Source organism: Panicum hallii, chromosome 9, assembly GCF_002211085.1.
Source record: "Panicum hallii strain FIL2 chromosome 9, PHallii_v3.1, whole genome shotgun sequence".
NCBI lineage: Eukaryota > Viridiplantae > Streptophyta > Magnoliopsida > Poales > Poaceae > Panicum > Panicum hallii.
Window position 1 is genome coordinate 10,714,280 of NC_038050.1, and position 24,075 is coordinate 10,738,354.

General features: G+C 45.0%; 4 protein-coding genes and 1 non-coding gene across 12 annotated transcripts; 2 read left to right on the forward strand and 3 right to left on the reverse strand.

Moving 5' to 3' along the window:
- The first annotated feature begins 5,843 nt into the window (after positions 1-5,843).
- LOC112875821 (probable UDP-arabinopyranose mutase 1) lies at positions 5,844-8,292 on the forward strand. Its single transcript, XM_025939802.1, has 4 exons — positions 5,844-6,313; positions 7,075-7,325; positions 7,424-7,592; positions 7,707-8,292. Exons 1-4 carry the CDS (start codon positions 5,972-5,974, stop codon positions 8,037-8,039), a joined length of 1,095 nt encoding a protein of 364 aa, XP_025795587.1. The 5' UTR covers positions 5,844-5,971; the 3' UTR covers positions 8,040-8,292.
- Positions 8,293-9,178: 886 nt separating this feature from the next.
- Positions 9,179-9,250, reverse strand: TRNAD-GUC. The gene has a single exon. It is a non-coding gene; the product is annotated as a tRNA-Asp (tRNA).
- Positions 9,251-9,380: 130 nt separating this feature from the next.
- On the reverse strand, positions 9,381-15,309 carry LOC112873920 (ultraviolet-B receptor UVR8). Of its 5 annotated transcripts, XM_025937023.1 has the most exons (10): positions 15,104-15,282; positions 13,881-14,138; positions 13,373-13,421; positions 13,106-13,299; positions 12,965-13,012; positions 11,925-11,997; positions 11,522-11,693; positions 10,590-11,021; positions 10,241-10,432; positions 9,382-9,867 (listed from the first exon to the last, which is right to left on the reverse strand). In XM_025937023.1, the coding sequence occupies exons 2-10, from the start codon at positions 13,965-13,967 to the stop codon at positions 9,789-9,791; spliced, it is 1,326 nt and encodes a 441-aa protein (XP_025792808.1). In that variant the 5' UTR covers positions 13,968-14,138; positions 15,104-15,282; the 3' UTR covers positions 9,382-9,788. The 5 variants fall into 5 exon arrangements, with proteins under 5 accessions (XP_025792807.1, XP_025792806.1, XP_025792810.1 ...); XM_025937022.1 differs by lacking the exon at positions 13,373-13,421 and having other exon boundaries at positions 9,381-9,867; positions 10,212-10,432; positions 15,104-15,309; XM_025937021.1 differs by lacking the exon at positions 13,373-13,421 and having other exon boundaries at positions 9,381-9,867; positions 15,104-15,306.
- Positions 15,310-15,444: 135 nt separating this feature from the next.
- On the forward strand, positions 15,445-18,450 carry LOC112873921 (uncharacterized protein YwbO). Of its 2 annotated transcripts, XM_025937027.1 has the most exons (9): positions 15,445-15,634; positions 15,920-15,989; positions 16,313-16,457; positions 16,548-16,670; positions 16,754-16,797; positions 16,881-17,006; positions 17,776-17,860; positions 17,946-18,002; positions 18,096-18,450. In XM_025937027.1, exons 3-9 carry the CDS (start codon positions 16,326-16,328, stop codon positions 18,180-18,182), a joined length of 654 nt encoding a protein of 217 aa, XP_025792812.1. In that variant the 5' UTR covers positions 15,445-15,634; positions 15,920-15,989; positions 16,313-16,325; the 3' UTR covers positions 18,183-18,450. The 2 variants fall into 2 exon arrangements, with proteins under 2 accessions (XP_025792812.1, XP_025792811.1); XM_025937026.1 differs by lacking the exon at positions 15,920-15,989 and having other exon boundaries at positions 18,096-18,431.
- Positions 18,451-18,721: 271 nt separating this feature from the next.
- LOC112873923 (E3 ubiquitin-protein ligase At3g02290-like) lies at positions 18,722-21,570 on the reverse strand. 3 transcript variants are annotated; one of them, XM_025937030.1, is made up of 5 exons: positions 21,297-21,570; positions 20,812-21,003; positions 19,768-20,149; positions 19,223-19,332; positions 18,722-19,119 (listed from the first exon to the last, which is right to left on the reverse strand). In XM_025937030.1, exons 2-5 carry the CDS (start codon positions 20,917-20,919, stop codon positions 19,093-19,095), a joined length of 627 nt encoding a protein of 208 aa, XP_025792815.1. In that variant the 5' UTR covers positions 20,920-21,003; positions 21,297-21,570; the 3' UTR covers positions 18,722-19,092. The 3 variants fall into 3 exon arrangements, with proteins under 3 accessions (XP_025792815.1, XP_025792813.1, XP_025792814.1); XM_025937028.1 differs by having other exon boundaries at positions 20,812-21,137; positions 21,297-21,569; XM_025937029.1 differs by having other exon boundaries at positions 20,812-21,152; positions 21,297-21,569.
- Positions 21,571-24,075: the final 2,505 nt, after the last annotated feature.

Here is a 24,075-nt window from a genome sequence, read left to right on the forward strand (position 1 = left end):
GGGACCGCGGGAAAGAAGTGGGCCGGGTGGTCTGCTGGGCCAAATTTAGCACCAGAGCCTGTTTCGCCCCACCTAATATTTAATTTTTTTCTAACTTTGCAGTGCACTATATCTCAAAATTTGAGGTGGGGCGATAGCCCACCTTGCCCCCACTGTGGGTCCGCCCCTGTTTATACCCATGTGCGTGCTGCCTTCTGCCAATGTATCTCTTTATATACTACAAGCCTACGACCTTGTGAATATCTAGTCCACATTGTTACCTCCATATTTCCTCCCGCATGTCCACATTTCATAGTTCCACTAAAACGTATGGTGATATGGATATACAGAACCACCACAACAGAAAAGGATGTGCATGTAGAGTTCCAAGTTACCAATTAGGCTTTGTTCGGTTATTCCTGAGATGGGAGGGATTTGAGAGGATTGAGGAGGATTAGATCCCCAACTAACGGATTTAATTTCCCTCAATCTCCTTCAATTCCTGTCAGATAGGGATTAAACAAACATGGCATTAGGGGTTAGGGGTTCAATTCAATGCAGGGTGCCAACAGCGCTGGAATTGAGCGGGATCGGGAAAATGAAATGTAGTATCTGAACTTACACATAGACAAACGCGCCACACATATCCAACACTCACGTGCCTTCCTTGAAGAGATGGTCTCTGACACCGGTTCCCAGCACGTGTCGAGGCTACAGCAGTCCAGAAAATTTTTAAGAAAATCCCTCCGAAATCCGCTTTCGAAGGGGTTCGAATCTAGGGTCCTCCACCGAGGCCTGATGCTACTGAGATTTCCGGTGACCAACTGATCGGATCAGATGGAGTTCCAGGACCACGCTTGGATAAAGGCTCACAATTAGCGCACCAGTCGGTTGATCCAATGCGGATCCAACAACACTGCTTTTCTCGGAACCTACGGTGACGTGATGGCTGTGTTTTACTCGCAAAAGCTTGATGTTGTATTTGATATTTTGATCCCGGCCTGCCTGACGGTTGTGTGGCCCAACATACCATAAATATCGGCCCGGATATGAACCGGGGCCCATGACGATTGGTCGAAGCACAATCGGGCCCTTCGGGTCACTGATGCACCAGCCAGCAGCCCTCGTAACTAATTTCAAAACGAAATTATTCAGTTGATGCGACAGTTCACACACATGCTTTGCTGCTGCCCGTGCTGCTAAGAACATAATCACATACTTTGTTGAGTAGGGGTTTGTTTGGTTGTTAGTCGGAGTTTGCCACACTTAACCTTGTACAAAGATGCATGGGCCGAAGAATATGCATGACCGAGTAGATGCATGAACCTCTTAGTAGAGACATGCAAGTAAACTTGTTTGCAGGGGGAGGGAGGGGGTATAGAAAATACTGTAGCACGAAGGGAGAAGCTAGGCCGGGCACGCCCTGATGGATGGTACCTCTTTGGAAGATAATTAGCTTAATCATCTTTGGAAGATAGATAGGACCCCTTCTCGCATCAGCAGCAGCTCCCGCCAGGTGGCCGAGACCCCATTTTCTTGCACGTACGGTCACGTACCGGCTGCATCATGGCGCTTCCTTGATGAAATTAATTAGTGTCGCGATCGATAGTAATACTATTATGACGCTAGCTAGCAAAAGAAAAGGCAGCAAAGCCACAACACCTGCCCTCGTTAAAGCGAGCCACACGATAAGGATCGACTAGAGTTTCGCGCGCGCGAGCACGATGTCTGTGCCCCTGCTTCTTCCAGAGCGCGCGGTTAGTGCTAGCTAGGGGAGGACCTACTAGGCAACGGTGCTTCGTTTTATGGACACGAAGTTTTCTTTTTTCCTTTTTGTACTCTTTGCACGCTTAATTTAAGTCCAATAATAATATAACCTCTGCCTTGAGAAAAGAACGGGTATGGTACAGTGTACAGCAGTTGCCTCCTTTTTTGGGCAGAGGAGTACACAGTGTACCGCGCTGCCGACGAGCGAGATCAATGCATGCATGCAAGGAGATTCGCGCACTTTCTCTTGGAGTCCGTCTTGGGCTACAACGTAGTACACGGCCATACTAAGTAGCCTGGGTGTCGGTGGACAGAGGTAATTGTACGTCTCGATGGAGCACCACGGGCTGCGGCGAAAGCACAGCGAAGGCATGTGCGCTTCGCTCGGCTCGGCATCAGCTAGGCGAGGGAGGGAGGGAGGGGAGGAGCATGAGAGATGGGCAGCATCAGATCCGAGAGATGCCACCGCGCCGCCGGTGATCCCGATCCCACGCACGGTACAGCGTGGAAAAGGCGCAAAGGGAGAACACAAAGATCCCACGCTGCTTCAGCTTCAACGGCGAGGCGGGAGAGATGTGCAAGCGAGGCGCTCGAGCGAGCGAGGGGGGAGATGCATGTGGCGCGGCGCTCGTAGGGCGCTTGCCGCAATTATTGTTACGTCGAGGGGAGGTGAGGCGACCTGCGATCCCACGGCCCCACAAAAATACTGCTGGTATGCTCATCCGACGTGCCGGGGGGCGTCGAGCTCGGCTTAATTAAAGGGTGCTTGCGTATGGTTAGGTTGGATCATCCTAGCTGCGGGATGGATTGGTCGTGGGTGTCGGTCGTCGGCCCCAGTTGCTGCCTGCCTGCCTGCCTGCGTACAAGAAAAGGAAAAACGGTTTCTTTTACTATAATCCGATCCATGGTTAGAAAGCCCAGCAGAGGTGGACGAGAATTAAAAGGGAGAGGCTACCCATGTCGCCATGTGCGGCGAACTTTGCATACTGTGCAGTAGCATAACAGTGTCAATATACTGTACTATTCGGTTCTGGAAATTACCCTAAAATAATTACTCCTAACAGAGAGACCTACCGAGAGAGAGAGAGAGAGAGAGAGAGAGAGAGGTACTCGTGTGTGTTCCTGCCTGAGTTTAGCCCCATGTGAAACGAAGAACATGCACGGCGTGTGCGATGGATTCCATCCCCACTCACAGATGGTAACTTTAGCAATCCAATTTAATTCTTATATATATTTAGTTTAAAATTAAATAAGATAAAAATCCGACTCTTAAATTATTTGGCACGAAGTTTAGAACGCTTTACCACCCCTACCCGACTACCCCTGCCCTTCCGGTGTTGTTGCCAGCCACGCACCACCGTCACGGATGATGGAAAGGCGCGCGGCTTTACACCTGTCTCTCGTCTCGCCAGATCCGGCGCGCCTTCCTCCTCCATTTGGGCTGGCTCTGGATCGCGGGGGGGTGGAGGCTTTGACTTGCTGGCCCGGGAGGTCCGGTCGGGTCTGGCCCGTGCACGGAATAGCTGGCTGGTGCATGCGTTCGGTCTGGGTGGGGTCTGCCCACTGCCCGGCCCGGGGCCGGGGGTGGTGGCGCGTCGCTTTTGAAGCCTCCTAGCGTGATCGTGTGAGTGCGTGACCGTGCCGTGCCGCTCAGCTCACATATACTACTCCGTACCATCTCCGATCCAACGGCCGGAATTAACTGACTGTTACTGTCGTCTCTCTGCTACTCTGTCCGCGCCACCCATGGATCATAGCTCGGCAGCTCTGTTTGTCTGCGGCCCGGAGAAAGCTGGCTCCTGGCCGGATTCCGAGACCCAGCGATCCGCATCGTGCGTCGCCCCCCGTGCCGTGCCGTGCCATGCCATGCGTGCATTCGGACGAGCTATGGAACGGAACGCGATGGTCCACACGCACGCACGGCACCACATGTATGTACTTAGGGACGCGCAAGTTATATATATCAGATCCTTCTGTCGATCCAGAAAATTGATAAAATAAATTAGAATGGTATTCTACGTAAATAATTCGTACCTGCTTTATCTGGCTCATGCACGGAGAGCATGTAGTTCCAAAGTTCTCTTATCTTTTCCTGCGTAAGAAAAATCCTAAAATCGATTCGAGTCCTTCAATTTCCCCCATTTCCGAAGGGAAGATGACAGCATACCTTGCAAATTGGCACAACAACTAAAGTATAGGAATATTTGGCACTTGGCGAGTACTAGTATATACGCATGAGGTCAAGGAATAGCACGGATCGCGGAAGGAGGGGTGAGAATGATAGCGACGGCCCGGGGTGCGGAACTGGCCAGCCAGCCAGCCGCCGAGTCATCCCCAGACCCACTGGCTCGTAGTACTACCAGTCAAGTGGAGGACTCCCTACTGGAGCTAGAGCGAGAGAGAGGGAGACTAGTGGAAGCGTTCGGCACGGGAGTTTGACCCGGTATTCCCCCGTTCCCTCCACCGGTGCACGCGCGACGCGGTGTGATCTGGCACGAAACCAACGAAGCAGCGTACGAGCCGCCGGGCGGGGTCGTCGCCCGCCTACCAGGCCTAACAAACGAGCCGCGGTCGACGGCCGCGTGCGTGCGAGGCCACATGCCCACCGCGACCGGCACAGGCGGACAGCTTGCTGCTACTATTAGGAAGCGGCGCCGGCGGTGATCCCCCTTTGCCGCCTCCCCACTCCACGTACCCCCCACACGCCGACGCCCCAATTCTGCTGTGCTCGCCAGGCAGGCTGCTTCTCAGTTCTCGCTCACACCACGCCACCGGACCACACGGCCACCCCCAGCCAGCTTGCCAGCAGTCGCCGCGGCGGACGCGTCGGCCCTCTGCCGTCGTTTACCCGTCGCGGCTTTGGCTGCTTCCGTCGCGTCGGCCCAGCATCTCCCGGGGGCAGCAGCCGGACTCCGCAGTTTCTTTCACCCTCACCGTCAACTCGTTTGGACTAGTTCAACATCACAACGATTCAAGAATCCAAAAAAAAAGAAATCACGTTCCTTTTCTCACCATAAACATACAAAGTCCGCTATGCGTTCTTGTCTTGAACACCAGCCGGAGCAACTACAACGGGAAAATTTAAAAAAACTTAGCCGTTTGCGAAAACTCTAATTCGCTGCTACGTTAATCACCGCTTAGAGCTGTAATTGATTTACATCCTCCATGGTTTCCAAACATAAGCATAGGTCAGTGGCAAGGGCAATCTATCTAATCTTTTGTGTCTAAAATTCTAGTGGATTCAGGCAGCAGTAGCTATAAAAGTGTACTACAAGCGGTAGCCTAGTGCTCCTTAATGCCTTAACTATCAGCCCACACGAACAGCTAGTACTCCTTTTCTAGGGGGGAAATTGATTTGTGCTAGAATTGTAATGATCTATCGATCACTGCTGAAAAAAGTTAATGAATTGCATATCTTGACAGTGAGGAAATAACATATTAGTTTTCTTTTTGCCGCGTCATGCATGAACATTAGCCATCGCATATGGCAGGGAAAAAAAGCAACTTTAATACCGTACCACAACAGGTGCGGTTGACCGTTGATGGTTTCAAAAATTGCAATGGGTAAGTAGTAACCATAAGCATTGACCTGCACAACAGTTAGAATTTTTGAATGAATGTCTATGCTAAGATTTTACGTATGTTAATAAGCATGCTTTTGCCTAATGCTAATATTCTCTCTCCTCTCCTCTCTCTCTCTCTCTCTATATATCTTCCAAGTTGCCAAAAAATTGTTGAATTTACAGCTATGTAGCATGGAAGCACGTATGTGACGTTAGCAAAGGTATTTTCAAACTCGATATATATTAAATGGTGTCATGTGAAATTTCATAATATGAATTCACATCAAAATGTTTCCACATGCAGCTTCCGACGCACCGACATGCCTGCCCCCAGATCCAAACCTCTTGTGGACCCATTACGAAGCTCAGCAAACATATGACGCGAGAAAAAAAATTACTCGGAAAGCTAACAAACAAAAACAAAATAAAAACAAGAAAGGGTATGGAGAATAGAGATAGAGAGGGGAGGAAATTAAAAGTCCTCTTCCTCCCTGCGCCTCCTCCTATATAAACGCCACCTCCTCCCACCGCTCTCCCCACGCCTCCCAACCCCTCTCTCCTCCTCTGCTCCCAAGATCTCCTCATCTCCCGGCCCGGCAGCAGCGCGCGGGGGGCAGCGAGATCGAGATCCGGAGGAGGCGCGGCACCTCGCGGCACCAGCAATGGCGGGCACGGTGACGGTCCCGGGGGCGAGCGTCCCCTCCACGCCGCTGCTCAAGGACGAGCTCGACATCGTGATCCCGACGATCCGCAACCTCGACTTCCTGGAGATGTGGCGGCCCTTCTTCCAGCCGTACCACCTCATCATCGTGCAGGACGGCGACCCGACCAAGACCATCAAGGTGCCGGAGGGCTTCGACTACGAGCTCTACAACCGCAACGACATCAACCGCATCCTCGGCCCCAAGGCATCCTGCATCTCCTTCAAGGACTCCGCCTGCCGCTGCTTCGGCTACATGGTCTCCAAGAAGAAGTACATCTACACCATCGACGACGACTGCTTCGTATGGCCTCTTTCTCTTATACTGCTCCCGTTCTTGTTAAAATTGACGCTTGGATCCGACGGAAAGGCGGGATCTTGGCGCCGGATCTGGGTCCAATTCGCCCAGATCCGGCTCGATCAGATCTGGATCTCGGCTCGCGCGGTCAATTGCGTTGATCCTTAGCGTGGGTGGTGGTTTCGCACTGCGGATCTCGATCCGTAGCATCAGGCTGTTCTCAGTAACTGTAGTGGCTTTGTTCCGAGGGAACAGGGCCAGCAGCGTACTGGTAGTTAGTGCCTTTGTCGTTACAGGGGTCCTTTTCATTTGGCCAGGGTCCTTGTTTATGGGATCCCGTCGTGGATCACTAAAAACTGGCATGTATTAACCAACACGTATTTATAATGCTCTAATGTCATTGGATCTAGGACTAGGATAGTCGCATCAGATCTGATCCGAGCAGTAGACACGATTCAGGTCAACATTACGTTAAGCTCCTCGTAATACGCATTTTTAGTGAATTTTTTTCACCTTTTACCAGGTTCAGCTCTTATTAATTGAGTCAGACACGGTTTATATTTTCACCTTTCACCTTGCAAGATCCACACACCTAGATCATAATGCTGAGAGTGGAACTAGCAACTCTGTGATCTGTCGAAACATCGGCAGTAATATCCTGTGATGCACTCAAATTAGGAGCTTTTATCATCGTGATTTCAACTAGCAACATCATTGCACTCATGCTATTTTGTCACATTAACCAAATGTCTTTCGTTGTCATTTAGGTTGCCAAGGACCCATCTGGCAAGGACATCAACGCTCTTGAGCAGCACATCAAGAACCTCCTCAGCCCATCCACCCCGTTCTTCTTCAACACGCTGTACGACCCCTACCGTGAGGGTGCTGACTTTGTTCGTGGGTACCCATTCAGCCTCAGGGAGGGCGCCCACACTGCTGTCTCCCACGGCCTGTGGCTGAACATCCCTGACTATGATGCTCCCACACAGCTGGTCAAGCCTAAGGAGAGGAATGAAAGGTACTGCAGTCTGTTCTCATTTTGATCCTTTACATTACATTCTAACAACTGTTTTTTTACATCAAGGGTTGTAGCTAACTCTGTTTTTTTGGGTTCAGGTATGTTGATGCTGTCATGACAATCCCCAAGGGAACGTTGTTCCCCATGTGCGGCATGAACCTTGCCTTCGACAGGAATCTCATTGGCCCTGCCATGTACTTTGGTCTCATGGGTGATGGCCAGCCTATTGGTCGCTACGACGACATGTGGGCTGGGTGGTGTGTGAAGGTGTGTGGTCATTCTGTTCTTTCTGCCGCAATTGCATCAGTTGCTTTCTTTACAAATCATAGCATATGTTTCTAATGATGCCATTGTATTAATAACTGTGCAAATAACATTCAGGTCATCTGCGACCACTTGAGCCTGGGTGTCAAGACTGGCCTGCCATACATCTGGCACAGCAAGGCTAGCAACCCCTTCGTTAACTTGAAGAAGGAATACAAGGGCATCTTCTGGCAGGAGGACATCATCCCCTTCTTCCAGAATGTGACCATCCCCAAGGAGTGTGACACGGTCCAGAAGTGCTACATCTACCTCTCTGGGCAGGTGAAGGAGAAGCTGGGCAAGATCGACCCCTACTTTGTCAAGCTTGCTGACGCCATGGTCACCTGGATCGAGGCCTGGGATGAGCTGAACCCAACTGCTGCCGCCGCTGAGAACGGCAAGGCCAAGTAGAGGGGGCCCCTGGTCTTCACTTCCCCTTCGAAGTGATGAAAGTATGATTGGGGCCTGCCTAGGCCCCATAGATATAGCTCTTTTTGAGAGGGAAGAGAGATTAATTCAGCAGCAGCTTTTATAATTCTTTGTTGTTATGATACCGTGGTTCTTTTGTAGTTGATGAAAGGGATTTGTCGTTACTATCATTTACATAATTCAAGACAATAATTTATCGTGTAATTTTGAGAATCAATGCACTGTTTGTGTTGAAGCATTGTGTCTGGTGTGGAATATGCACTGCTGCGGTTTTTGTCTTATGTGGTCAGAATCCGTCCTTCCAGCTTCCTGCATGTAGGATTGTAGGAAGAGTTGGCGACCAGTTCAGATTTCAATTGTTGGCATGTTAAGGTCGGTGTTTGTCAGCTCTGAACTGGGATAGTGCCTGCTTGGTTTGATTCCAAATACTGCTTGCCAAAATTAAGGAGAGCCTATAAATTTTTGGTTGGAATCCAAAAAATAGCCCACTTAACAAAGTGCTTGTCAATATTTTGGTAGAAAATGCTTGCCAATATTTTGGCTTGCCCTAGTTTTGACATGGTAAATTTTGGAATCTAACCAATATGGCTCGTATCCTTACATATGAAATACGGCAAGTAACGGTACCACAGAGGACTGTAATAAAGGTGCAATACGAAGCAGCTCATTAATATTGAGCGCCGCCGGCTCCGCTGCAGTCATCGTCGGCGGCAGCCGCAGCTATACATTGAAAGCCGCCGCCGCCTCTCTTCTGAGTCTTATCATTTTCGAAGATTAACGCCTGTGGTTTGGACTTTAGAGGACTACTAGTATTTGCTGGTTTTGATGGGATGTGCGAGATGTTTGCGTGTGCTTGATTTGACTTAGACAGTCAGTGAGTCACCACATGAACAGGAGATTAGTCTTTCGACCGGGGCAAGATAATCTTCCACCTAGTCTTCAGAGGAGATATTCTTTACCTGTCAGACTTCCATCTCGATTTCGTTTTTTTAAAAGACTTTCACCTCGATTGTAATAAATTCGACGAGGGCAGCCTACGGCTACGGGAGAAAAAAAAAAGGTGGTTTCGATGACCCAAGTACTCGGCGAGTAGGTAAAATGGTTTCCAAAAATAAAAAGTTCGCCGTTGCCGGGGATCGAACCCGGGTCACCCGCGTGACAGGCGGGAATACTCACCACTATACTACAACGACTTTGCTGCTAATTGTGGGAAACGAAATTATATCAAATATCGTACAGACATGATCATGCAGCACCAGAAACCATAGGCAAACAGCTTACCAAATGACAAGAACATAATCACAGACAAGCAACAGCCACCAGATTATAAAGGTAGCATCTATCCTTCTTTGTAGATTAACAGTAGCAGCCATTCCTGCTTGCACAACAGCACAAGCATCGTCGCAGATTTCAGTTTATCACTTACAGTTGCACGCACAAGCCTTTCAAGTTACAAGCACACACGTTTCCATTAGGTTCTACGGCAACCTGACTGTTGGACTTGGATCATGATACGTACGGAGCCTCTCTGGCCCTCGGATACACTTGAGAGGCACACAAATGAGGTTTTACAGATCAATCATAATCAATTGGTGAGTCCATACACAATCGCATAGACCATAACAATTATTGTCTGACTAACATTACTGGGAGGTCAAGATATTAAGGTTGAAATGAATTGCCATCGGTTTAATTGGCTTCAACTCGACTGCTTCACTATTTGTCAATGGTCTAATCGGCCTTAGCTTCTGCTTCTTCAGGAACTTGCTTTTCCAGGAGTTCACATTCTCCTTGCTCATGCACATGTTCCCTGCAACAACGCCAAAAATCCGTAACATAGAAGAACAGATCGCTAGGCTAGGTAAAATACAATGAATTAATAGATGAACAGATTGCTTGGCTAGGTAAAATACAATGAATGAATAGAAGAACAGATAGCTTGGCTAGGTAAAATACAATGAATGAAAGCCTGAAAAAAGCAAAATAAAATTGTTACTGCAAATTTTCCACTACTGCACTAATTGATCACTGAAAACCAGTTCTTCCTATGATACTATATACATAGTTCTTTTTTTTTGCTTAGCTTGGGAATTAGCCCCCAAAGAACTAATAATTAAGTTCAGTATGAGAACAACAAAAACAATTACGGCTTGCCTTAAAACCTCTGTATGGTTGTTGTGTACCTTAGTTTCTCACACAAGCGTGCCAAGGCATCAGCACCAGTCCGTGATGCAACATCTTCTATTAGCTCGGCATTAGAAAGGTTTACAGTCTCTGCTAGCTTGAACTCACACAGCTCTTTTAGCGAACATGCATCAGTCAGAACAGCTGAGTGTCCGCCTCCAGCAGCAAGTCTCCTCACCTCACCAACACACCTGCATCACATGAAAGATAATCAAGAACCTAGAGTTGATTTTAACAAAGGTAGAAAGATAATCAAGAACCTAGAGTTGATTTTAACAAAGGTAGGAACAAAACACTCCTATGTTTAAACCCCCAAAAAGGAAATGAGATGGTGCTATTGGAACCTACCAATCAACTGGAGAGGGGAACCAAGCATAAGTAGATTTTGCATTTGCCGCCTGACCATAACTATTGTAGCCCCACCCATATATACGGCCATCTTTCATAGATACCAGTGTGTGAGAGTGCCCACAGGTAGCAAGACGAACACCTGACGGTATGACCAGGACTGGGATGTTGCGAAGTAGCATGTCGGATCCATTAAGAGAGCAAGAGAAGAAGCCACTCTGAGGCCCGACTCCCAGCTGGCCCACATGTCCTCCGCCCCACGCATAGAGAGCTCCACCTTCAGTTACAGCACAAGAGTGAACCCCTCCACAAGACACGTCAGTGACCACTATTCTATCAAGGGCAACAATTCGCCTAGGGATCAGCTCCTTATCTCCAGACTGGAGGGAGCAATGCCCAAGCTGACCCATGCTTCCCAATCCCCAAGTATACCTGCAAAACCCGAAGATATTATAATTAGAAAATAATCAAGTTCGTGCTTGGAATAGGTTTGTGATTATGTGATTTAAGATATGAAACGGCTACGGTTTTGATTTAATGTGAACAATCTAGAAAGTGAAAGCTAACAATCTCAGGAATATCTAGGCTAGCAAATCGACAGACTCAGCAGAGACTTGACAAGTTATTATTCAACTGTAGTAATGTATGTAGTCATTTAATTCTTAAAGTATTAGACACATTTCTTTGACATTGGGACGCTCAAGAGGAGACCCCTTGGATCTCCGTGTTCAAAGATCGTAAATAGCAGCAAAAGTGCATGGAACAACACTGATGCTATAATGAGAAATTAAAAGTGATTTTCTTGTTCTCTTTGCAGTTAGCCCAACAGTTAGTCGTGGTTAGTCTTTGATACTCCAAATGCTTCTATTGTCATGCGAGAAACCACACAACAATCACTGACAGCAGAGAACAGCTCCCTTGAGATGACTTACACCTCCCCATTTTCTGATATAGCTGCTGTATGGTACTCGCCACATGACACCCTAACAATCTTCACTTGCTCAGGGGCGTCATCAAGGAACCTTGCATAAGCAGTTAACACACGAGCTCCCTGAAGTCCTTGAGAAGTAAAACCTCTGCCAAGCTGACCATACTCATTGTAGCCTGGTTAGTAAGAAAATAGCACATGTCCCGTTAATAGTCATCCTATTGTTGGTTTTACAGAAGTGACTTTCACATAGTCAAATCAAAATATCATGACAGCCTAAACATTAAGTTCTATCGCTGCTGATTGGCAAGGTTTGCACCAAGCAGTAAAGAACAGACCAGTACATTTGCATTAAAAAAAACCCACGAGTATGGACAGTGTATTTTAAGACTCAGGTTGCACATTACCCCATGCTTGCAGTAGACCATCCTCAGATAGAGCCACGACATGAACAGCTCCACAAGAAACCTGCTTAATCACCTGGGATATGCAAACCATATTAAAAAAAACTATCGCATAAAAGAATTACACACTAAATGCACAGTATCAGTAACTTTTAAGTATGTCCACCCTGTTACTCATTCTGGATTACAGAATTACTTGAGCATAGCTAAAACATCTAAGACTTATGACACAAACCTGAATACATTATAAGTACACAAATTAGCAATAAGAACCAGAGCTGTCTATTGAAACAAAGGAGAGAATAGTGGCACTGAGGGAAAATCCATGCACCTATTCAAATTCTTCAAACTTTCTCATGTCATGGACCCAGCAGTAATATATTCTTATTTGATTTATTGATTTACAATGCGGGAATGTACATCTAGATATGGTTTTTTCTAGACCCACCAAGATATGGTTCTAGAACACTAGAAATACAAAATACATTAAATCTGACTAGAAAGCATACAAAGCTGGCACTTTCTCACGAACAAGTTTGTCAACTGAAACAAATACAAAGAAATAGAAACAAAAGACACCTTGAGGATTAAAATGTAAATGAAATTAAAACACAAGGATAAAGACATGCTCTATGGATGAGGATTATACACGAGTTTTTATTGAGCAAATATCATAAAGTTTTCTAGTGAAACTAAACCCAGCGAATAGGATAAGCAAAGAGACAATAAGTTCATGAGATATTTGAATTCATTCCATCCAGCAAGGCTATCATATACTCCCATCCAAGGTCGCGTGGTGAAAATCATGTTATCAGATCGCATGAGAATCCAACTACTTAATGCAATGCAGCATGTTAGCACAAGTTTTTTTTTTCAAATCGAAAGAGCTTGCCAAACTAACAGGGAAACTGAATATAATGACTTCTGACTAGGCATGTCACTGCTTCAAAATGTTACTAATACTATTTGCAATATCTAACTAGATAAACTTATGCCCCTTTGATTTCCACTACTTGAACCTGAAGTTGTTAAAATGAACTTACTGTGTTTGGTGTGAAAGCTCCCCAAAAAAGACGAGGATAATCAGAACCCTGTAACAAGCATGCAAATGGTGAATATTTTATCAAATAATTGTATTAACTTCTCAAGGTTTGTTGACCCAGTGAGAAGTTATTGCAGAAAACCTGATTTTGTCCCCACACCCAAAGCCTGCTTTTGGATAACGTGCCATCGTTTTCTCGAGGCTCAGCAACAGCAGCTGTACAATGCGCACCACAGGATACCGATTTTACAAGCTCGGTCTCCAGTGACTTGACTTTCTTGGGTTCCTGCGCACTCTCCTCTGTCCCATCTCCCAACTGGCCAAACTCATTAGCACCTGTATGCATTCGAATTGAACTGTAAGTGACTCATTTCAGTCATAAACAGAATACCTGTACGTCAAGCAGTACCTTTCATCACTGTCAATGAAGCACTCCAATAGAAAAAGTTCCCCATGCCCTAATCCTCATTAAATCAAAGCCAATTTAAATCTCAGGGCTGAATTAGATGCGCCTTCTGAAGAACAATAGTAGTGTTCACAATTACCCGTACTTGTTACTAAACTACGCATATTGGGGTTGCATAATAGCAAGGAATTGATAAAAAGAACTTTCTTAGAAGAGCAAACAAGGTAGTAAAATTAACGGGAACAAAAAAGGCAGTGAAATTAATGACATAAGCATCACTGGTACAGAGCGATAGAAAACAATTTCTAAGAAATCCAAATGCAGGAAGATATCTCTTTCACTACTGAGAATTTATATACAGTTGCAATGATAACGTTACCGGCAAAATAAGGAATTAAGGATATAGCTCAACTGTAACATCTCAGTGCTATCTCTCCCATTTCAATGTCGTTAATTCATTAGGCACTCTAACATGCACCTACTGCGAATTAACTGAGCAGAAAGGACTTACCCCAGGTGAAGAGTGATCCATTGGAAGCAATTGCAGCAGTGTGCTCACGGCCACATGCAATATCAATCCACCTGAGGCTTTTCCCATTCCCCAATTTGAATAGTTTGGGAGGGAGGCTCTTGGGGATCCTCAAGTGGCACTCCTTGCCCTTCCGTGCAGTCTGGCCACTGTGGTTATAACCCCAAATGTAAATTGCACTTTTTGTTGGCACACCGACAACACGCAGGTTGCAGAGCACATCATCTACATCCATGGCCCCTGGCCGATCATGATGCATAAAAGACAAGTAGGTCAACAAACAGATAGAATAGTCCACCAATTAAACCAATAAACAGACAGATAGAACAGTGCAGGTTAGTCTGTGGAGATGCCATTTCGTAGCCTAAATGATAAATCAAAGCAATTTGGCCAAAAAATTTCCCAGCTTTGATGAATGGTTGTCTCCTTTCGCAGCCTCATGTCTTCTTTTAAGTTCTTTTGATAACTCAAGTCATCAACAAAAGATAAATTGCCATCAGTGAGACCATCTTTTTTTTTTTTGGAAAAAGGAAATGTCTCCTGCCTGGGTCCAGTGAGACCATCTGACTTGCTAATCCTACAGTACATATGTAGAGGACAGCAAATACACCCTTTGGAACTGAACATTATGCAATTACGCCATCAAAATATGAAATCAGCAATTTGATGCGGGAAATTTGATAGGATGAGAAACCCTTGCTCCAATTCACCACAAATATGATCTTTCATAGGTTCCCAAGTTGCCTCAAAAAAAAAGTTGAAGCAGCAAACTAAACCCCGTGGCTAACAAGGTCCCAAATTGTTCAAGACGGTGCAACCGATGAAGCTATACGACACCACAGCTCACCATAGGCAAACAGGAAGCTGCAGAAAGAACAAGCTAAAGGCATCGAGAACCATTACCCCCAATAACCCGCGAAGTGCCCATCAGGACATGCAACTGGTTCAGGAATCCGGACACAATGAACAATCATTTTCCAAATCTACAAGAGAAAGGGGACCGCCCCTCAAGCTTAAATTGGAACTATCCATGATTCGAATAAATTGTGCCAATTTTTCCCCTACTTAACAAGGTCCTAGATTTACCCAACTTCTGTTTCCTCAAATCAATCAGGCGGCAATTCACCGGTCGATAAGCGCAAGAAACAACACCATGCGCTGCAGAAAAGAAATCAGAGAGGGCAGAGGAGTTCTCCGGCGCTCACCTGGAGGGAAGGAACGAGGAGGAGGAAGAACGGTGCAGTCTTTCGGGCGGATTCTGCGAAAGGTGGGAGCTCGGCTTGCCTCTCTTCGTTTGACCCGCGGAATGGCCTCGCTGGCTCGCTTCCTTGTTCCTCCTCCTCGTGGCGCACACACTTGTCTATGGGCACCGACCACCGGATTTTTCTGGAATCCTGGATTCCCGAGGTCCTGGGAAAGGATAGACAGGAACGGCAGAGAGCGGAGGTCACGTGTCCAACGTGAGCCCGGTCCAGGGGGGTTTGGTAGGTCGTCGGGTGCACGGGAGCGTACCGCGCGCGTAGACCGAGCTCACCAACGCCCGCCAAACTCCTCCTCTGACGTCAGCTACCTGCTTCTCCCTCCTTCCACAAACTACAAGAGGGGAGAGCGCGGATCGAATCCCTAGCAATATCAGGGGTGTGGGAAACGAAGGAAGGAGAGTCCTCTGTGCTTGTGCATCCAAGTCGCCTCCTATCTGTTCGCATCCCGTCCCCCGCGAAACCCACCGCTCTCAGGTTCGGTCTGTTATTCATTTTGTCTGTGTTATAATCGTCGTTTATGCTAATTAATTAAGCGCCTTTGATTCAAAAAGATGGCGATGAGCCGATGATAGTTGCTTTAGGTGACGGGTAGTAGTTGTCCTTGGCCGCAGCAAGAAATTATGCTATTTTCTGCCGCATAATTTTGCTAGTACTTTAGGAAAAAGATGGAGGGCGATTCTTTGTGGGCAAGTTGATAATGATTGCATCCATTGACACCAAGGCAATATGACGCGTTACCCGTTGGGTGTTTGGTTACAGAAACCTGGCAGTGAAGAACAATTTGATCCTAATTCTAAATTCAACACACTCTCTTGGCTTCAGCACACTGGTAAAAAGAAAACGAATTGAGGATATGGCCATCTTACAAAAGCATGGGATTGAATTGTGCTATTATGAGACAAATCTATTATCTGCCATGCATGAGGCGGTTCCTACAACCAAGATGCATCCATAAAGATATGCGTCCTTACTGGAAGGGGAAAATGCCCCCCACTTCTGCTGTCATCGAAATTCTTAAGTCTTTCGTTTAGTAATTTTCAGCACAAAGGAATGATTAGCAAGCATATTGCTGCAGATTACCAAATTGTCGATCAAAGCTTTCTTAGAGGGAAGCTAGACCAATTTGATCGTTGACTGCTCTGCAAACTGTAGGTGCACAAAATTCATGGCTTCAGAGACAGGGAGGAAGCTCTTGCAGATTGATGTGAGCTCAGATACAGTGTGCCCTTGGTGTTTTGTTGGTAAAAAGAACCTCGAGAGAGCAATGGAGCAAACCAAGGACAAGTATAATTTTGAGGTTTAACTCTCTTCTAAATCACCGTCATGATCTGGGTTCACAATCTTGTTTATGCAGTGTTAACTTAGTCTGGACACATTTGCTTGATAGGTCCGTTGGCATCCATTCTTTCTGAACCCTGATGCGCCTAAGGAAGGCATCAGGAAATCTGACTTCTACAAGATGAAATTCGGCCCTGTTCAATTTGAGCGTGCAACATCTCGCATGACAGAGGTTATTTCATCTGAACTTGCCATGGTAGACTTTGTTCACTTTCCAGAAAATGGATTTAGCTGTTTAGCATGCTTGTGTTTCAGATATTTCGAGGACTTGGACTTGAATATGACATGTCAGGGTTGACGTAAGTACATGGTTTTAAAGCTATTGCTTCTTACATTCTTGTCATGCAACATCACACTTGCTGATGTAACGATTTTAATTCAGTGGGAATACGATGGATAGCCATAGGCTCATAACACTTGCTGAACATCAAGGCTATGACAAGCAAAATGCTCTTGTGGAAGAATTATTCCAGAGTTACTTTTGCCAAGGAAAGTATATCGGTGACAAGTGAGTACGCATAGAACTTGTATTGACCATAATATTTTTATTGCGCATTCATTTGTGTTGCTAGCCTGTATATTCTGTAATTTATTTTATAATTCTCCTATATCATCTTTTATCTGGCTCTGTTATTAATTGGTCCATATGAAAAAAATTCATATTCTGAGTCATTGGTCATTCACTAGAAATCTTGAAGCTGCGCCAATTTGCGTAAATAAGGCTTTCAGAATTTACATTCAATGCATATTTTCTTCTGGTAATCTCACAACATTGGGAGTGGTTTGCACGATCTCTTTCTCAAAATTCTACTACATTATGGTTGAGTATTTTCTGCACTATCTAATATAAGCATATATTTTCATATTTTAATTGTGAGTTGAAGCACTTCAATGCAAGTTTTATTGAAAATGCATTGATGAATAAGACAAATTTGCAGTAGGTCATGTGCTAGATCTATTTTACTGGTACGGTTGATATTCATTTTGTACGGAGACTTCGAGAAAAAAGCATATAGTCTCTGGCCCCTTTTTTGAATGGTTATATGACCTGCATCATAATCTACAAAGTATATCAAATCATGATGGACCTCCATTAAGGTGCTAGTTGTCAATAATCTCAGAGCATTCTATGCTTGAGGTTCTTTTTTCCAGTTTCCTCAACCGCGAATTTATCATGCAAACTGGAAATATTTTGCATATTGCATCCTTCCTATGTTGGAATGTTCTTTTCTCTATTAATTTTGAGCCAGCTAATTAAATTATTTCATGTATCGCAGGCAGGTTTTGCTGGATGTTGCAAGAAAGGTGGGCATAGAAGGGGCAGAAGAGCTGCTTGAAGACCCTAGCAGAGGAGTCGATGAGGTAAGCAGTACGCTTTCCAGTGAACTCTGTCCCCTTCCATATCCCTGGGATGACAGGGCTCACATATCCTTTCTGCTGCCAAAAGGTTCAGGAAGAACTCAACAAGTACTCATCTGCCATTTCCGGGGTCCCTCACTTTGTGGTATGAGGACTAATTGATGATGATATTTATCATCTTTATCTGGTCAATGTATACATATTTTATCCATCTGTTGTTCACTGCGCTACCTTTCAGATCAATGGAAAATATCAACTCAGTGGTGGCCAGCCTCCAAGTGTATTCATGAGGGCGTTTGAGATGGCTGCAAAAGATAAAGCTTAAGTCTAAGGAACTCCTAGTATGCTTGTGTATGTTTGAAGGGATAAAAATTGGACTCCAGAATTTAACAATAAAGTTGGAGTACAATTACTAGCTGATTGTGAAAGAACATGTGGAATTATTTGTATTTCCATAATTTTGATGTGGTGATAATTAGTGGTGAACATATTTGAATAAATTTTTTAGGTGATAGGATATGGCAGCTGGGTCAGAATGTCGCAAAAGTTGAATCTACTCTATATTCATATTTGATGGGAATGGGATACTCTGACAAAAGAAAATTTCAGTATTTTTGTCAGCAAAATTCAGTTTTTGATAACACATTTGAAAGGAATGGAAAAGCCCTAGCATACGCAACAGTATCTAAATCTGTTGTCATTTACACTAAATATTCCACCATCTTTCAGGTCGAATATATCATTTTACCTAGAGAAATTTCTGCAATGGCTATATATTGTTAAAGCTTGAATTTAGACCTGACATTTTGTCGAAAAATTTCAGACAGATCCTCCTGCAAATTACTGGCCAAGATGTGACACTAATGGCCACAAATCTGTTTCTTGTCAATTCACTCCGATTATCAGCAACAAACTGAGGTTTCTAGAACCTAAGATTTTCAGCGTGAAAACCTAATGTAATCACCCTCTTGAACATGTAACATCATTGGGCATGTACCATCAATGACCCCATCAGTTTGAAATATCATATGTAAATTGGCACAAACCATCAACTTTGTCAAAAAGAAAAGTGGGGGAGGATTCTCTACTCTAGAAAGAAAAATCAAAACTTCACGCCGCTGGAAGTTTCAGCAAACAATCTAGTGACTGTATTCAATCAATGCTATGTACACAACATATTGGATCTAAGCCTGGGTCTACCACTTGCCATCGGTGAAGACTTTGCCTCAGCAGGGTTATTCATCCTCGTTAAACAACATAACCTACAATGGGAGGTTTTATCATTAGAGATCTTGCAAATGTTGATCAAGTACAAGTAATCTTCAGTTCTCAATGTGAAATAATTTTCTGGTAGAAGCTAGGTACCTTTGCGCAGACAGGGCAAGCTTGACTTCTTTCCATCCACTCGTAAATGCAACTAAGATGAAAATTATGGTTGCACTGCAATGCAATCTTTGGATTCTCATAATCATATTCTGCAGATAAAGTATAATATTCAGAACACGAGAAATACTGTGAAGTCATAAATGCATGGCTTTGTGCATAGACTATATTATGATAGTTAGAACATCTTTCCAACATAGTTACCTGTCTTTTCCCAGCTATAAATTAGCTAACATGTTCTTCTGTTCATATTGTCATCGAAGCAAGTTAATAATCTAACAATCCATCAAAATCTTTAAGCACTTAGGCATCTCCATATTTAGAATGATTCAAATGAATGAACATGTATTTCCTTATGCAACTAAAATTATAAGGTTTAACTAATTTCCTTTTATTCAGGCATGCTAGACACTCGAACCTGTAAATTGTAAAGCCAGTATCTGCTGAACAAAAATCTGAATGGGGGGGGGGGGGGGGGAGAGAGAAAGAGAGAGAGAGAGCGAGCTGCGTCAATGGCTTCCACGAACCTTCTAGGCATATCGGACAGTCATCCTCACTGTCAGAAGAATCAGAGGCTTGTATTCCATCAATTCTCGAACCTCCTGAGTGGTGTTTTACTGATGGCCCATCAATCTTTTGAGATGTGCAGGTTGATGCAGTATCAGTATTCTTTCTTTCTATAATTTGTCCAGGTTTCTGGAAATGTGTTGATGCTTTGTCATGTTCTGACACAATTGGGTGTTGCACGGTCGGAGGACTGAATTGAGGATCATCATAAGGCAAAGGCCTTGGAGGGGCGCGGAAAGTATCCATTGAATCCACTTGTCCTGCAGAAGTGCAAGCTGCAAGAGGAATCCTTCCACGATCAGGAGCGACCCGTGTATCGCCTCTGTGACGAGCAGCAGAGCCCTAGGAATGAAGTGATTAGAAGAGGCTGCATAACAGCTGACTGAAAGACCAGATGCAGTGGAAATGTATGTGAACAGAAAAACAAAGATGACAAAACGATGTAAATACATATTTAGTCCACTATACTTAGACTATATGACTCCAGAATATGCATTAAGTCACGTAAGCTCAAACTTCTAAATACAAGTCATGTGAGCTCAAACTTCCAAAAATAGATCTCAAAATATGTTGCCAAAGTCACTGATAACAAACTGAATGAGCTGCAAACAAATTACGGCATTCTATTAGAACTTGAAAGTTATAATCCTTTTTTTGTTCTGTTCCACACCACCTCCTTAATGAGACGAACAATGCTGCTCCATCCAACGATGTAAGCTGAAACTCCACGGAGTCCATCGCAAAGTTGATCTCAGAAGCGGCCGTGCATTATCAAAAAACATGGAGACGGGCACCACCTGACAGTGCTGGTATGGATCCCCAAATCCTAACACGTATTTTGCAGGATCTATGACCATCATCGGAAGAACCCAATCACACATGCAGACACTAAACTAAATGCACCACAAATTCATTCAGGCCTTACCACCGCAACACGCCAATACCCAATACAGTTGCAGTGACAAACGGATGAGAGATAAACAGCAGCAGTGCTAGAAGCATACCGAGTCGACGCCGTGGTAAGCAAAAGGCCATGGCAGGCAGAAGCAGCAGACGGGCGCCGCCGCCGAGCCGTCATCAGGGTAGCGCAGGCAGCACATCAGGGACCCCATCCCTCGCCTCCCCCTTCCAAGTTCGAACCAGGCAGAGGATTCTAGTAGCGCCGGCGGCGGCGCCTCCAATTCTTGGACTCCCCCCTGTTCGCCACGGCCCGTTCAGGGAGAAAAAAAGAACGGAACAAATCCGGCCGCTCGCGATAAAAAAGGCGGAGCGGAACACGATTCGCTGCTACGAATCCGCAGAGATTTTCCTTCCCCTTCGTCGCGCGTAACTGGGAAACAATTGCCTATTAAAAGATCAGTCGCCGAGGCTCCAGCTGCGGCGACGGCGGCGAGTGCGGTGGCGCAAGTGACTTGGTGCTACTGCTGCTGCAGCGACTTACTCAACAAATAAACAAAAAAGAGCAAAATTTTAACGACTCGATTCTTACGGCGGCGGCGGATCGGAAGACAGACCACGGAGCGATCGGGATAAACCCACAACCCCCCACGCAGATTGGCAGCGCAACGGTCCCCGAAAATCGGAGGTGGAGACGGATTTATTTGTTGGAGGTGGAGTTGGGTTGGGGGTGCGGGTAGGATTGGGGTCAGGAGATCGGAGCTGACACGCAAGGCATTGCGAGCTGCGATTTGCTGTTGCACCGAACAACGAGCGCAACGGAGGGGCCGAAAGGAAGTGAGAGAGAGAAAAGAAAAAAAAAAGAGACAAAGCGAGCGAGAGAAAAATAAGAACGAAAATAAAGGAGGGAGAAGAATCTTGGTGACGGCGCTAATTACGAGATTAGCCCTTGCTTTTGCTAATAATAAAGCCTACTGTTTGTAGCACCTTTTGAAGGTGCTAATTGCTATTTTTAATGATGGCATTAAAGTCCAAATCTTCCCTGATTACCTGCTGGGAAAAGGGGAGATTAGATGTCCTCCATAATGGTGAACAAAAATTGCTGTACTTTAAGAATGGGTGGAAGAAAAATTTATGCTGAATGATTTTTGCAGTAAAATTTTGGACTGATATCAGTAAATTATATTATTAATGGGGCTATTTCAATTTGCGGTGTCTTACTTGCCCAAATAGTATCATTTTGTAGGAGTGTCCTAATATGGATTTGCATCAAAATTCATATATTACGTAATGAACACCATAAACACCGAAACCAAAAAAGTTACTAACTTGATAAGTACACGAGCCTTGTGAAAAGAAAATTGAATTTTGAGTGTCAAGTGGTATTCAAGTAAAAAGTGTCCTAGAAATTTAGATGGGGCCCAGAGCATAGCATCAACGTATGCTTGGGATGGCTCCAATTCATTGATGCAGGACTGACCGCGTTCAATTTTCTTGATTAATGGACCCACCTGTTTACTACTGATCCAAGTCAATGTGATGGCTTCCATTTTAACCTACTCCCTCCGTCTCTTAAAGACCGGTGATTTAGCCTTCAAATTTTATTCTACAAAAAATATTCTTTTAGATTGCAGTAAAATCCATCTAATTAATGGAATATCAAATACTTAGGGTACAAAGCCAATTAAATGCCTAAGTAGATGTTACTTTTCATGTTCCAAATGCATTTGCATTTATTGCGGATCTAGGGGATCAAATAAACAGTGTGGTCTTCAACCACAACTGCTATAGTTAATTGGACGTAACGTGATCATTTTTTACTACTACTAATATGTCTGAAATTTCGTAAACACGGTCTTTGAGGACGGGACGGAGGAGCATGCGCCAACAACGATTAGAATCTGAAATCTCCATATAAGATCCAGCGTATGCTTGATAGGCAGATCATCTTAGTCACTGACAAGTGGGCCAGCGGAAATATCAGATGGGTTAAAAGTACTGAAATGCCAACTCAATGTACCAAGCAGCTTCAAATGCCAACTCAGCTAGTCACTGGCAAGTAAACCGTCTGAAACAGTCATTCAGTTAAAATTGTTCCTGATCGGCGATACTTTTGTCATTGAGTGCCAAAATATTTCAGGAAAAAACAAAGGGGGGTATTTTTGTACTCCATGACTATCCTTATCAATTCCTTATCGTCTATCCATTCATGCACTTGTTTTCCCACCTACTAAAAAAAAGAGTGAGAGAGGTTTGCTTGGACGGGCAGCTTTGCTGTTGATCACGGTGGTATTTTTAGTTGAGAATGGCGGCCAGACTCCAACTTACACATCACTCCAATCAGGGAGTAATCTGGGAAAGCCCCTCTCGAGTCGCGTAATAATAATCAAATCCTTCGTACTAATCACGTTCATTCTCCAATCAGGGCAGTGAGCTCTCCCCAAGCCGCAACTGGGTTGGTGGTGTCTCTATTATGCCAAAGAAGACTGTGTCACCCTCAATGTCAGCCATCTAAAGTGTTTATTTTTTTCTAGTGCATTGTATTTGCATTGTCTGCCACCCAGAGGTCCATTCAACATAGTTAAGGATGATGGCACTAGCTATACACTTCATGTTATTCGTTTCTATCAGGTCCAACTTGTGTACTAGGTAAGGAACGCCATTACTTGCTACTAATCCCTCCACTACAGTTGCGTTCCGTGCAGCTAAACCGTTGGTAATTTTCTCAACTTGAAACTTCGCTGTAATTTTCTCAACTTAAAACTTCGCTGTGAAACCAAATTAACCTGCTACGAACTAATAGACAGTGTGGTCAGGTGCTCTGCAGCTGCATCAGCGCACCGTGTCATTCACTGAACCTGCATTACAGTAATGCGATTACTGTCGGCGTCGGTGAAATTGTGATAAAAAAGAAACAGTGTCGATGAAGGGCCGTGCAAGCAGCTCCATGCTTTTCACTAATCACGACTGTAATCAAAGGTATTAACCGGCCGAACGGGGAGGTTATTAGCTTCCGACTGACAGCAACGTCGCCTGTCATCTACTAACTATCCAGTAATCGACAAACCAATCAGAGCTTGGGCGGGCAGGCAGGCAGGCAGGCTTCAACGCACTCACTTGTTGCTGGCACATCGCCGGATGCACCGAAGCGACGACCTAACCTGCGGCTCAGCTTAGCTTGATCTTGACGTGCTGGAAGTCCCTGTCGTGCGAACTGAACGGCATTTTCCGAGTGGTCTTGCTTGCTGGATCAGCAAAAACGCCAGTGCTGGTTTCAACGATCGATGCAGACACTCAAGTTGCTAGTCAAGCTAAGTCCTCGTCGTCGCTACTATAACTGAACATAACGTACGCCTCTACCTCATCTCTAA

Coding starts and splice junctions, on each gene's coding strand:
- LOC112875821 (XM_025939802.1), top strand. CDS start 5,972: ATGGCGGGCACGGTGACGGTCCCGGGGGCGAGCGTCCCCTCCACGCCG. Junction 6,314..7,074: donor CCATCGACGACGACTGCTTC/GTATGGCCTCTT, acceptor GTTGTCATTTAG/GTTGCCAAGGACCCATCTGG. Junction 7,593..7,706: donor GGGCTGGGTGGTGTGTGAAG/GTGTGTGGTCAT, acceptor AATAACATTCAG/GTCATCTGCGACCACTTGAG.
- LOC112873920 (XM_025937021.1), bottom strand. CDS start 14,133: ATGGATGTAGATGATGTGCTCTGCAACCTGCGTGTTGTCGGTGTGCCA. Junction 13,300..13,880: donor TGGATCACTCTTCACCTGGG/GTAAGTCCTTTC, acceptor GAATGCATACAG/GTGCTAATGAGTTTGGCCAG. Junction 11,998..12,964: donor GAGCTTTCACACCAAACACA/GTAAGTTCATTT, acceptor TGCATATCCCAG/GTGATTAAGCAGGTTTCTTG.
- LOC112873921 (XM_025937027.1), top strand. CDS start 16,326: ATGGCTTCAGAGACAGGGAGGAAGCTCTTGCAGATTGATGTGAGCTCA. Junction 17,007..17,775: donor GGAAAGTATATCGGTGACAA/GTGAGTACGCAT, acceptor CATGTATCGCAG/GCAGGTTTTGCTGGATGTTG. Junction 17,861..17,945: donor CTAGCAGAGGAGTCGATGAG/GTAAGCAGTACG, acceptor TGCTGCCAAAAG/GTTCAGGAAGAACTCAACAA.
- LOC112873923 (XM_025937030.1), bottom strand. CDS start 20,919: ATGGGGTCCCTGATGTGCTGCCTGCGCTACCCTGATGACGGCTCGGCG. Junction 20,150..20,811: donor CTTACCACGGCGTCGACTCG/GTATGCTTCTAG, acceptor CTTCATTCCTAG/GGCTCTGCTGCTCGTCACAG. Junction 19,120..19,222: donor CTTGCCCTGTCTGCGCAAAG/GTACCTAGCTTC, acceptor CTCCCATTGTAG/GTTATGTTGTTTAACGAGGA.